General features: G+C 39.0%; 1 protein-coding gene across 1 annotated transcript; it reads right to left on the bottom strand.

The window, feature by feature from the left end:
• Positions 1–4,236: 4,236 nt before the first annotated feature.
• On the bottom strand, positions 4,237–5,843 carry LOC118482105 (protein ALP1-like). The gene is made up of 2 exons (XM_035977593.1): positions 5,344–5,843; positions 4,237–5,238 (listed from the first exon to the last, which is right to left on the bottom strand). Exons 1-2 carry the CDS (start codon positions 5,819–5,821, stop codon positions 4,370–4,372), a joined length of 1,347 nt encoding a protein of 448 aa, XP_035833486.1. The 5' UTR covers positions 5,822–5,843; the 3' UTR covers positions 4,237–4,369.
• Between the last annotated feature and the right edge of the window lie 5,790 nt (positions 5,844–11,633).

Genomic DNA, 11,633 nt, shown 5'->3' with positions numbered 1-11,633 from the left:
AGTATCGGCACCCGAATCAAATAATACTGTAACATAAAAGTCGTCGAGAAGGAACTTACCCGTCACCACCTTGGGGTCATTCCTTGCTTCACCTTGGCCAATCACGAACACTCGCCCCCTAGCACCATCGTTGTTGTTGTTGTTCCCATTGTTGCCATTCCCCTGATTGTTGTTGTGGTTGTTCTGGTTCAGTTGGGGACAATCTTTCTTGAAGTGGCCTTCAGCTCCACACTGAAAGCACCCTTTGTTGTTACTCTGCTGCTGTCACTGGTTCTGCTGAGTCTGTTGACGATTCTGATTGGCGGGGTATAAGCTCCTGCAATCCTTTGCAACATGACCAGGCTTGTTGCACCGATGACAGTTGCCCCTGGTGCATGGCCCACTGTGGTGTAGGTTGCAGCGATTGCATTTGGGGTGATTCCCTTTGTACCCACCATGACTTTGACCACCAGACGATTGCTGACTGGGGATCTTGTGATCGTCAGTCTTTCTCTGCTGAGACTGAGATTGTACAGAAGTCGAACCCTTGCTTGAAGTTCCATCCCATTTCCGTTTGCTGTCACTAGAGGTACCAGAAGTAGTTGCAGCACCTATGCGCTTTGGTAACCTGTTCTGCTCCACCGCTTGGTCAGTAAGTCGGTGAGCCAACTGAACAACCTGCTGGATGGTGGTCAAGTTTGCTGAAGTCACATGACTTTGGATCTCTGGCACCAAGCCCTTGAGATAGAGTTCAATGCGCTTATACGGAGGGTCCACCATAGTAGGACACAGTAGGGCAAGCTCATGCGATCTCTTAGTGTATGCCTCAATCTCTGACCCCGTCATCTTGAGATTGTAGAACTCATCTTCCAGCTTATGAATGTCATCACGACTGCAGTATTCCTCCTTGATCATTTCCTTGAAAGTTTGCCATGGGGTAGCGTTGGCAGCAACCAACCCCAGCATTTGCACTTGATCATTCCACCATGTGAGGGCCAAACCCTCGAGAGTACCAGTAGCATACTTTACCCTGCGCGCTTCAGGGCATTCACACATTTCGAACACAGATTCCAGTTTCTCAAACCAGTGGAGGAGACCTACTGCTCCTTCAGTTCCGCTAAAAGTAGTGGGTCGGCAGTCCATAAAGGTCTTAAATGTGCACACGGGAGGTTGAGCATGTTGACCTCCTGCATTTGCAGCTGCAAGTGCTGCGGCAACTCGTTCGTTGATCAAAGCCGTCAACTGGGCTTGTGTCATGTTAACGCGTCCAGACATGATCTTCATATTAAGAGTAACACGAGTGAGAGGGGTTCGCAAAAGTACGATGGTAGGGTAGAGTAAGCACGCACTTGTTCAAGCAACAGTAGTTATACTAATCAAGCATACCATGGGCATTGTACTATGTAACTAACAAGTAGGCAATATACACATATCATATTACCTAGAATATCGAGCCTTGCATGTGGAGTGAAGTGTCGTTGTGGACCGTCGAGCACTATACCGGTTATAGTCTGGTTTTAACAAAAACGTTTCTCCTTTATTAAAACCTAGTTCACTATAACCAATGGCTCTGATACCAATCTGTCACACCCCCAAAATCCACCCGCGGAGTACTACCGCTTGGAGGCGTGACTGACCAGGATCCAGCCACCAATCATACTGAACAAGCATATAAACAGTTATAAAAGTTTAACCAATACGATTGGTGTTTCAAACAAACAAAGTTTAAGTTGCAAGCGGAAGCATAAGTCTCAAAAGTAAAACATAAGTTCAATTGTTTCAAGTTTAACGTAGTACGCAGCAATCCGTGTCCCATAACGACTCTCCTCCATGCAAGCTCCATCTGAGTACCTATGGTCCTGCAAAGCATGCAGTAACGAGTCAACAACTAGTTGAGTGAGTTCACAGTTGGGTGTTCGTTTTAGTTGTTTCGAAAACAGTTTCCTTTAACTGGCATCCTGCCGTGGGGGTTACCCCATAGTTTAAAAACGTGACTTGTTCATTCCCAGTTACTCTGGCATTCCAGCCGTGGGGGCTACCCCATGTTAGTTATCAGGCATTTCGGCCGTGGGGGCTACCCCATACGTACACTAGACTCGTTACCAAATCGACTGCTGACTGTAGTCATGTTTATGTGCCCTGAAACTGTCAATGTCTATCATCATTGACGTGCCCCAGATCCATTAGTTCACGCCCGTCCTCTGCGGCACGGTGTGAGGTTTGTCAGACCTAAATAGCGCTATCTAACTAATGACCCGCTCGCCATTGGCCCGGCGATTAAGTCGATATAAAAAGGAGGGACTTCGTGATAGAGTTTTGGTCTAGTACGAGTTATCCGTCCACAAGGACGAGGAATTACATTCCTGAACCATCGCTGTCCTACCCAAGGAGGACGAGGAATCCACGTTCCTTAACCCCGTTCCCAACCCAGGGAATCCCATGCTTTGTAAGGGGTGTGAACTCACCTCGGTTTGCTCGGCAGTTAATCACAGAAAGGTCAATCAAGTTGCAAGTGGTCAACTATGTCCTAACATAGACACCATTTATATCAGATTCAAACCAAGCAGTACACGGACAAGTAACAATCATGGCATACAATGGCAGTTCATCAACAAGTTTCACAGTAACATTTACGTAATAGTCTAAGGGTGACCCAAACGGCTGGTCTCGTAATGGTGTGCAAGCCCAAAACACGCATTAAACAGTAGCACAAGGAATCCATAAGGCCGGCCCATTAACTTAGGCCCGTAACTAAGCAAGCCCAATAAGTGTGGTTTCGAGTCGCAACCGGACTCGCAAGCATGGTTTCGGGTTATGCTGGTATTGGTCTCGAGTCGCAACCGGACTCGCAAGCGTGGTTTCGAGTTATGCTGGTATTGGTCTCGAGTCGCAACCGGACTCGCAAGCGTGGTTTCGAGTCATGCTGTTTAGGTTGATCATAGGTGGTCTCGAGTCGCAACCTATGTCGCAACTGCGGTTTCGGCTTGTCATGCTATGGTTGCGAGTCGCAACCAGGTGTTCCGACTCCCCAGCACTTGCTGATCCTTCACAGATTGTACTATCCAATGAAATTCATGCAGAATTATGTACTATCCACTAAACATGTTTTGTTGTCTAACATTTACCCAAAATGGATCAAACAATTCAGATTTCAAATATTCAAAGCACCTTCAAAGCACATTCAAGTTGTTCTTCATATACATTCAAAACACATTCATCATGTTCATCAATGTTCATAACCTAAACAACCCTTATTCTACACATTTTTCATCAATCATAAACATAATCATGAATCGCAACATCACACATTTAACATAACTCCACAAACTCGGTTCTATACTAAGCCGATTATATGACATATGTAAATCGGTTTCATGAACATCAACAACTAGTGGTTTAAGCTTCATTTAAACACCAAATATCATAACTCTTCATGCAATATATTCAAAATCAAGACATGTTAATCGATTTATCATCATCACACACATAAAACATCATCAAGCATACCCTACACTAGTTAAATCATATCCTTCATATTATCATTCAACAACAACAAACATTAATCAATAAACATCATAAATACTAACCGGTTGATGGGTTTCGAGGATGTGTGTGAGCTTCCAACCGATTGTGTGTGTGAGCCGGTCCAAGAATCCAATCCGAAAATGAGGAGTGTGTTTGTGTCTCTAGGGTTTTAGTGAGAGGGAAGTAGGAGAGTGTGTGAGAGTGAGTGTGTATGGTTGCCCAAAGAATGGCAAGGTTGGCAAGAAGTATGATATATATATATATATTAGTTCCACAAGGTGCACCCTAATGGGTTTACAAATCGGCTAAGGGGTTTTACGGCCCAAATGGCCCAACCGGCTACTGTTCACTCAAGACCACATGGTCTCGAGTCGAGTTCTCGTGTCTCGGGTCGCATACATACAAGCATACACATAAGCATAATATATAGTTCACACAAAATGTTCGCATATATCATTACACCAATCATGTCAACTAATCACATAACGCACAAGCATGTTACATCAAGACACAACGAAAGGTTCTAAATTTCGAGTTGTCACAATAACCATCTATTATACCATGTGTAGTGGTAGAGGGTTATAATGCCCCCACCATGGGGCATTATACGACACGTGGCGTCCTAGTCAGCAAGGGGGCATTATAGCAAAAGTGGCGTAGTGGGGCATTATGCCAATAACCCCATTCAATCATTTCACAATCATTTCACAATTATTTTTTTTAATTTAAAACATAAAAAAACTTCATTAATTTAAAAATAAAATTACATTACTTGAAATAAAAAAAAAACTGAAAAAAAAACAGAAAATAAAAAAAAAAACAATACTAGAAATAAAAAAAAACATCCGATTAAATTAAAAAAAAACTAGTTTTCGTCTTCGCTTTCTTCACCCTCGCCAACTTCGTCTTCCTCGTCCTCCGTTTCTTCCTCTCCCTCAGGTGGTACGTACTGAACCGACCATGCGTGGTGTACCAAATCAACCATTAACTGGGAATGGTACGGTTCGTAACGCAACTCTCGCGCATTATTCACTCTTTCTTCCATTGACGCCTGCGGATGCTCCTGTTGAACGGCTTCTGGCACATAATTCTGGCACATCGCCTTTCCTTCGTCTTCCAAAATCATGTTGTGCATGATTATACAAGCGTACATAGCATCTCTCATTTTTTGCTTGCTCCATGCACGACAAGGATTTCTCAAGTATTGCCAGCGTTGTTTTAGAACCCCAAAGCATCTCTCAATGTCTTTTCGTGAAGACTCTTGAACCTTTTTAAAGTATGCTCTTTTGTCATCAATAGGATCACTAAACGTCTTCACGAAAATCGAATACCTAGGATAAATTCCGTCGCTCAAATAATATCCATGGGGGTAGTAGTTTCCATTTGCGTAAAACGACGCTTTTGGAGCTTTGCCAGAAATCCACTCCTCTAACAACGGCGATTGTTCAAAAACATTGATATCATTGCATGACCCGACCACGCCAAAGTAAGCCGACCAAACCCAAAGGTCCTGTGAAGCAACCGCCTGAAGAATAATAGTGGGTCCTTTTTGGTCACCACGTGTGTGTTGGCCTCGCCATGCAGTCGGGCAGTTATCCCAACGCCAATGCATGCAATCTATGCTCCCGATCATACCAGGCAAACCATGCTCGGCATTATGTACCTCGTAGATCTTTTGAAGGTCCTCCCATGTAGGCGTTCTAAGATAACGCGCACCGTACACATCAATTATACCTTTATAAAAAATTATAGATAAACATAAGATTCAAAAAAAAAAAAAAAATTCTAAGCATACTCGTCGTTTAAAAAAAAAATAAAAGTAAAGTATAAGAATTATACCGCGACAAAAATGTTCCAAGCTATCTCGTGTTGTTTTCTCCGCCATTTTTAGATACTCGTCGTTGATGTCGGTAGTGTTACCATAAGCAAGGATTCGTAATGCCGACGTACACTTTTGGATACCGGTAAATCCAAGTGCCCCTCTCGCATCCGGTTTTTGTTTAAAATAATCGTAGTTGGCTTCCAAGTCGTTGACTATGCGTAGAAACAACCGCTTACTCATCCGGAAACGACGCCTAAAAAATTCGTTTGAAAATGTCGGCGCCTTGTCAAAATAGTCTTTCATCAAACGATCGTGTGCCGCGCGTCGGTCTCGTTCAACATAGCCTCTTTTATTTTTTTGTGCTTGGGGCCGACGAGAATGGTTGACATATCGCACCGCTAGTTGACATGCACTTGTAACCGCCTCTTGCTCAAGCTCCTCATCGGTCGAACCATCGCCATCCGCAAAATACTCGTTGTAGTAAAAATTTATCATGGATGAAGAACTAGGAGAATCCATCAAGTTTTTTTAAAAAGTGTGGGATTTTTTAGAGAGGTTTTGAGATTGTTTTTGTTGAAAATGGATGAGTTTTGGTTGTTTATATATATATATATATATATATATATATATATATATATATATATATATATATATATATATATATATATAATAGGTTTAAAAAAAATCAAACTAGCCGTTAGGAATATAGCCGTTTGATTGGTTGTGGTTTGTGGATTAAGCGTTTTAATTTAAACGCCGGGATCAATTTTTTTGATTTAAAACGTCCCAAAACGCCCCCCGTAATGGGGATATGGGCGCTATAGAGCGTTTTGGGGCAAAAATTTTTAAAAAAAACGCCCCATTACGTATGGTCTTACTAAGAAATAAAAAATGTGGCTACTAATAACCACATGAGTTGGTGACAACTCGATCACGATTTGTTTATTAAATAAAAATAAATAAAAAAATCCTTAAAATCAAGTTGAAATTTATTATCATTTTTTTCAAGCGTCCATACTCCATCATACCCTCATGAGCTTCTAGGGTCTGTTTGGTATGGGGTAATGGAATAGAGGAGAGAATGGAATGGAAGAGGTAATGGAATGGACAACGGAATGAAATGGATCATTCCATTCCATTGTGATGTTTGGTTACTCATATGTGAATAGAATGAATTATTACTTTGTACAATTTGATAAACAAAAAAAGATGAAGTAACGAAACACAACTGTATTAAAAACGACAAAAATATAATTGACTCAATAATAATAATAATAATAATAATAATAATAATATATTAATGATAAAAAATTAGTAATAGATTTTTCATATATATTAATATTAGTATGAATATTAATAAATATAAATATAAATACAAATACAAATAAAAGTATAAGTATAATAATAATAACAATAACAACATATTTCTTTCCATTCCTTGAGGGAATGGAAAAAAAAACACCTACATACCAAGGAATGAAAATTATTATATTTGGAAGGAGTTACATTCCCTTGGAATGCTCCATTCCATTACCACATGATAACCAAACATGTTTATTTTCATTCCATCAGAATGTTTCATTCCATTCCACCTTCCATTCCTTCATACCAAACGCTACCCTAGTTTGTTTACTTTCTTTTTTCTCATGTGAGATTGAGTTTGCATCCAAAGTTATTTACTTTATAGTGGTTTTAATTAATTTTATTTATAACTAGTGGTTTTTCCCCGCGTTATGCGGCGGTAATTTAATTGATATCTGTTCGGTTTATTTTGATACCGACATTTGCTATAGCAGCTGAAAGAAAAAACTAAAAAAATAAAGTCTGAATATGCCAAAAGAGTTTGTGTTTTATATCAATCAAAAACCATAAAAAAGAATACCGGTACCGATACCACTAACATTTGTACCCGATGTTGTTTGGTTGAAATCGGTTCGGCTAGTCCCATATCAATACTCGTATAGTTTACGATAGAAAAAATATCAATCGAAAACCATAACAAAGAATACTGGTTCTGATACTACTGATATTGATACCAAAGTTGTTCGGTTAAAATCGGTTTGGTTACTCCCGTATCAATACTCGTATAGTTTACGATACAAAGTATGCGTTTTTAAATATTTTTGTCGGCACTCATATATAGAAAAAAAAATTACTATTCATTGTCGGCTTCGGTTCAATTTGATACAAGAGCGACATGGTATCCATTTTCAATAAAAAATCAAAATAAAAATAATATTAAAACTCTAGTTTTACTATTTCTCACCACTTAGGGGAGTGGGGGTGGTCACAAGTGATGGAATTCTATCACTCACAAGCATCCAATCAAGTCTCGCCATGTCATCAGCTACTATTCTATCACTCACAAGCATTTTTTAGTGGCGGTGGTCATCACTAGTAGGACTGTAAACGAACCGAACGAACACGAACAAGGCCTTGTTCGTGTTCGTTCGTTAAGGAAATAAATGTGTTCACGAACGGTTCATGAATACTTACCGAACGAGATTTTATGTTCGTGTTCGTTCATTAAGGAAATGAGCGTGTTCGCGAACGGTTCACGAACACAAATAAATTTGGCGAACGCGACGAAGGATAAAGATAGATGGACCAGGGGGTAGCACTCGAATTTGAATCCCTTATTGTGGAACGGAGGTCGATCGTATTCGCCGATGTAAATAATGAGAAATGAAGGGGAAATGATGCATAAACAAGGTGAAAGTAGGTTTCCTAGTTTAATTGTTAGGGTAATAAAATAAATAAAAGTTTAATAATATAAAAAGTACAAATAAAATATAAAAAGGTACAAAGATCTTCAATTAGAACACAAACATACGAACATAAACGAGCGCAAATCAATGAATGTTCATGAACATGTTCACAAACACCTTACCGAACGTTCAGGAACACAATCGAACGAACGAGACCTCTGTTCATGTTCGTTCATTTAACTCATCGAACAAAATTTCTTGTTCATGTTCGTTTGTTTATTAAACGAACGAACATAAACGAACTTCCCGCCGAACGGTTCACGAACGGTTCGCTGAACGTTCGGTTCGTTTACAGCCCTAATCACTAGTGATGGAATTCCATCACTCACAAATTTTTTTTTTAATTTTTTTTAATTAGAAATTAGAAATTAACAATAAAACACTAAAATTATAATTTCATTAAAATTAAAACATGCTAGTTCAATATCACATACTAGAAATATTTTAGGCTACAATTAAAAAAAAATACTAAACAAACTCTACTCCTCGTTCGACTCATGAAACTCCAAACCTAAAGAACCTACTAGTTCGATTATCTCGTATCTCAACCGAAAGTGCGTTTCTTCATCACGCAAGTCTTGTTGGATATTTTTGTGGAACTTGAACTTGTGTAGGAGGATTCGGCACCCAATCTGGAGATACTGCACGTCCGTCTTCTTTGATTATCATATTGTGCAATATGATACATGAATATACTATGCTATGTATGGATTTCTTGTTCATCGCACGAACCGATCGGTGTAGTATACCCCATCTACCCTTTAAAACACCAAAAGCCCTCTCAACATCCTTTCTTGCCGATTCTTGCAATTTTTTTGAACACGATTTCTTTAGCCTCGACAGGAAATGAGGGAGCTTTCGCAAAAACAGACCATGAAGGGTAGATACCATCCACAAGAAAAAAGCCTCGTCTGTAATATCGTCCGTTAACATAGAATGGAGAGAAGGGTGCGGTACCATCCGTTACGGTTTTAAACAACGGCGACGTGTGCAACACATTGATGTCGTTGTTTGAACCTGGAACACCGAAATATGAATGCCAAATCCATAAGTCATTCGACGCCACCGCTTCTAGTATGATGGTTGGTCTTTTGATGTCACCCCTAACATATGCCCCTCGCAACTCTCTTGGACAATTTTTCCACTCGATATGTGTACAATCGATCCTACCGAGCATCCCTGGAAAATGCCATCTAGCCTCATGTGCGGCGTAAGTACGTGAGATGTCGTGGCTCGTTGGTTTACGTAAAAACTCTTTACCATACAACTTAATGACCGCGTTGCAAAAAAACTGCAGACATTCACGGGTAGTTCTGGATGCCATAGCTAGGTATTCATCATATTGATCGGGAGGGTTACCTTCGCTAGTTGGCGAATGGCGGACGTGCATTTTTGTATCGCCGTGAAACTTGATTTGCCCCTCGCATCGTAACCTTCTTGAAACCATTCCTCACTTGCTTCGATGTCTCCAACAATCTTTAAAAATAATTCTTTTGGTAAACGAAACCGATCTCTAAACGTTTCGGCATTGTAGAGCGGATTCTCCACAAAATAATCGTTCATTAACACTTCGTTGGCACGTATACGATCACGATCTACCATCTTCTTCTTTGGGCGGGACGAATTAGTATCAAGTTCGTTATACACCGACACAAAGATCTAGGAAACCCACTTTCACCTTGTTTAAACATCTAGGAACCATTATTTGAGAATACCCCTGAATTTATCAAATCCGTAGATTGAGATCCTCCACTGTTGGGTTATCATCTTTCAACCCTATTTTCCCTAAATTTATCAATTCTGTTTTTCACACCTCCCAAAGCCACCTATCCGCCTCCAAAGAGATCGAGACCCGCTTGAACCACGACCTGGACTTGCTGTAATTCCACCAGTTCAGTATTTAATCCCAATATACCAACTCAATACAAATAACAAATATTTGGTGTGCTACACATGTAAATAACTCAGGAAACAGATTTGAAACCATAAATATGGATTATAGAGATCTATGAATGAAACATGGGTGAATAAACCAACAAAACAGATTGTGAAAAACAAAAACTACAAACATATCAAAATCAATCTACTCGTAATCACATGGTACACCAATGCAAGCATCTGAATAAATAATAACAAATCAAAGACAAAATCAAAAGCTACAAACATATCAAACAAATTTCATAGAATCATGAAAGAAATTAGGTCACGGATTGTTACCAGATTTAGCGAGAGAAGAATCGATGGAAGCATTGGAGAAGATGACGATTTCAAGAAACTTTAATCTGGAAAAGATGACGGCGAAGCAGAATACGATTTCAAGAAATATAAGATCTGTATACAGATTTAAAACCCTAAATCTGGATTATAGAGATCTATGAATGAAACATGAATCATAAAATAAAAAATTACCTTCGTGATATTAAGCAGATCGGCTTTCAAATCAGAAGAATTTTAGAGGAGGCACCTAATTAGATGAACAATCGATTTGAGAAAAGGAAAGATTGAATCCGATTAAAATGTCTACACCTGTAATAGGTTGAATCAGAACATATTATATTGAAATTTGATTTAACACCCATGATTAAACACTTTTAAGAATTATAGCATACAAAATGAGAAATTAAGATCCATTTTCCATAAACATACCAACCACCACATTCCTCACATATTAAGTTTTCTAACATGCTGGTTGCTGCACATTAAACACACTAATCAAAATGATAGAATAACAAACGGACTCAAGAGTAACAATAGAAGTTAAACATCAATAACAAATACCTGAATTTCACCAGGTAGCAATATTCCCTTGAGCCACTTGAAATTCCAATTTATTATATCATGTTCTCTCATATTTAGGGTCAAAGAACCGGATGTAGTGGATCATTTTTATGAAAATATATATAAAAAATCCTTTCTGGTTGCTGAAATTAAGAGAATAATTATGAGTTCTGTAAGGAAACTAAGCATGATCTAAATTGTGAGCATTTACCCGATCTACTACAAAACATAAACAAATAACATAAGGAAACGAATCAAACCCAAATAACATTTTTATACACAGACCTACTGAAATCGAAGATATCAATTTTAAGGGTGCTTGTAAAAGGTTGTAAATCTTCCTAATAATATAAACAATACCTGAATCCTGTCCGAAAAATCCAAACACATGCAACAATAAAAAAACAAAAACCTTCATAGTCGGATCGGATAATCAATAAAAAAACGATCGAAGATGAATGTTATACCTGGATTTGATCGTATCTTCAAAGAAATATCGTTGATGGTAAAATATACCTGAAAAGAAGTGACGGTGACAAAATTCCGTCATCACCGGCGTCACCGACGAACATGAACAATTCAGATCTACAAAATTCCGTCAAAAATCAGCTAGATCAGTTGCTGAAATCACCAACAGTGTCCATAAACCGATCAATGAGCATCAATTAACCGCAATATAACCGAATCAGAGGTGGAAAATTGGAAAAAAAATTCCAGATTCGAAGCTCCGGTAAGTAATTGATTGTTGTAATTAGAAGAAT

The sequence above is a fragment of the Helianthus annuus genome, chromosome 9 (assembly GCF_002127325.2).
Source record: "Helianthus annuus cultivar XRQ/B chromosome 9, HanXRQr2.0-SUNRISE, whole genome shotgun sequence".
Taxonomy (NCBI): domain Eukaryota; kingdom Viridiplantae; phylum Streptophyta; class Magnoliopsida; order Asterales; family Asteraceae; genus Helianthus; species Helianthus annuus.
This window is presented reverse-complemented; position numbering and strand designations above follow the sequence as displayed.

Coding starts and splice junctions, on each gene's coding strand:
- LOC118482105 (XM_035977593.1), bottom strand. CDS start 5,821: ATGATAAATTTTTACTACAACGAGTATTTTGCGGATGGCGATGGTTCG. Junction 5,239..5,343: donor CTTGGAACATTTTTGTCGCG/GTATAATTCTTA, acceptor TTTTTTATAAAG/GTATAATTGATGTGTACGGT.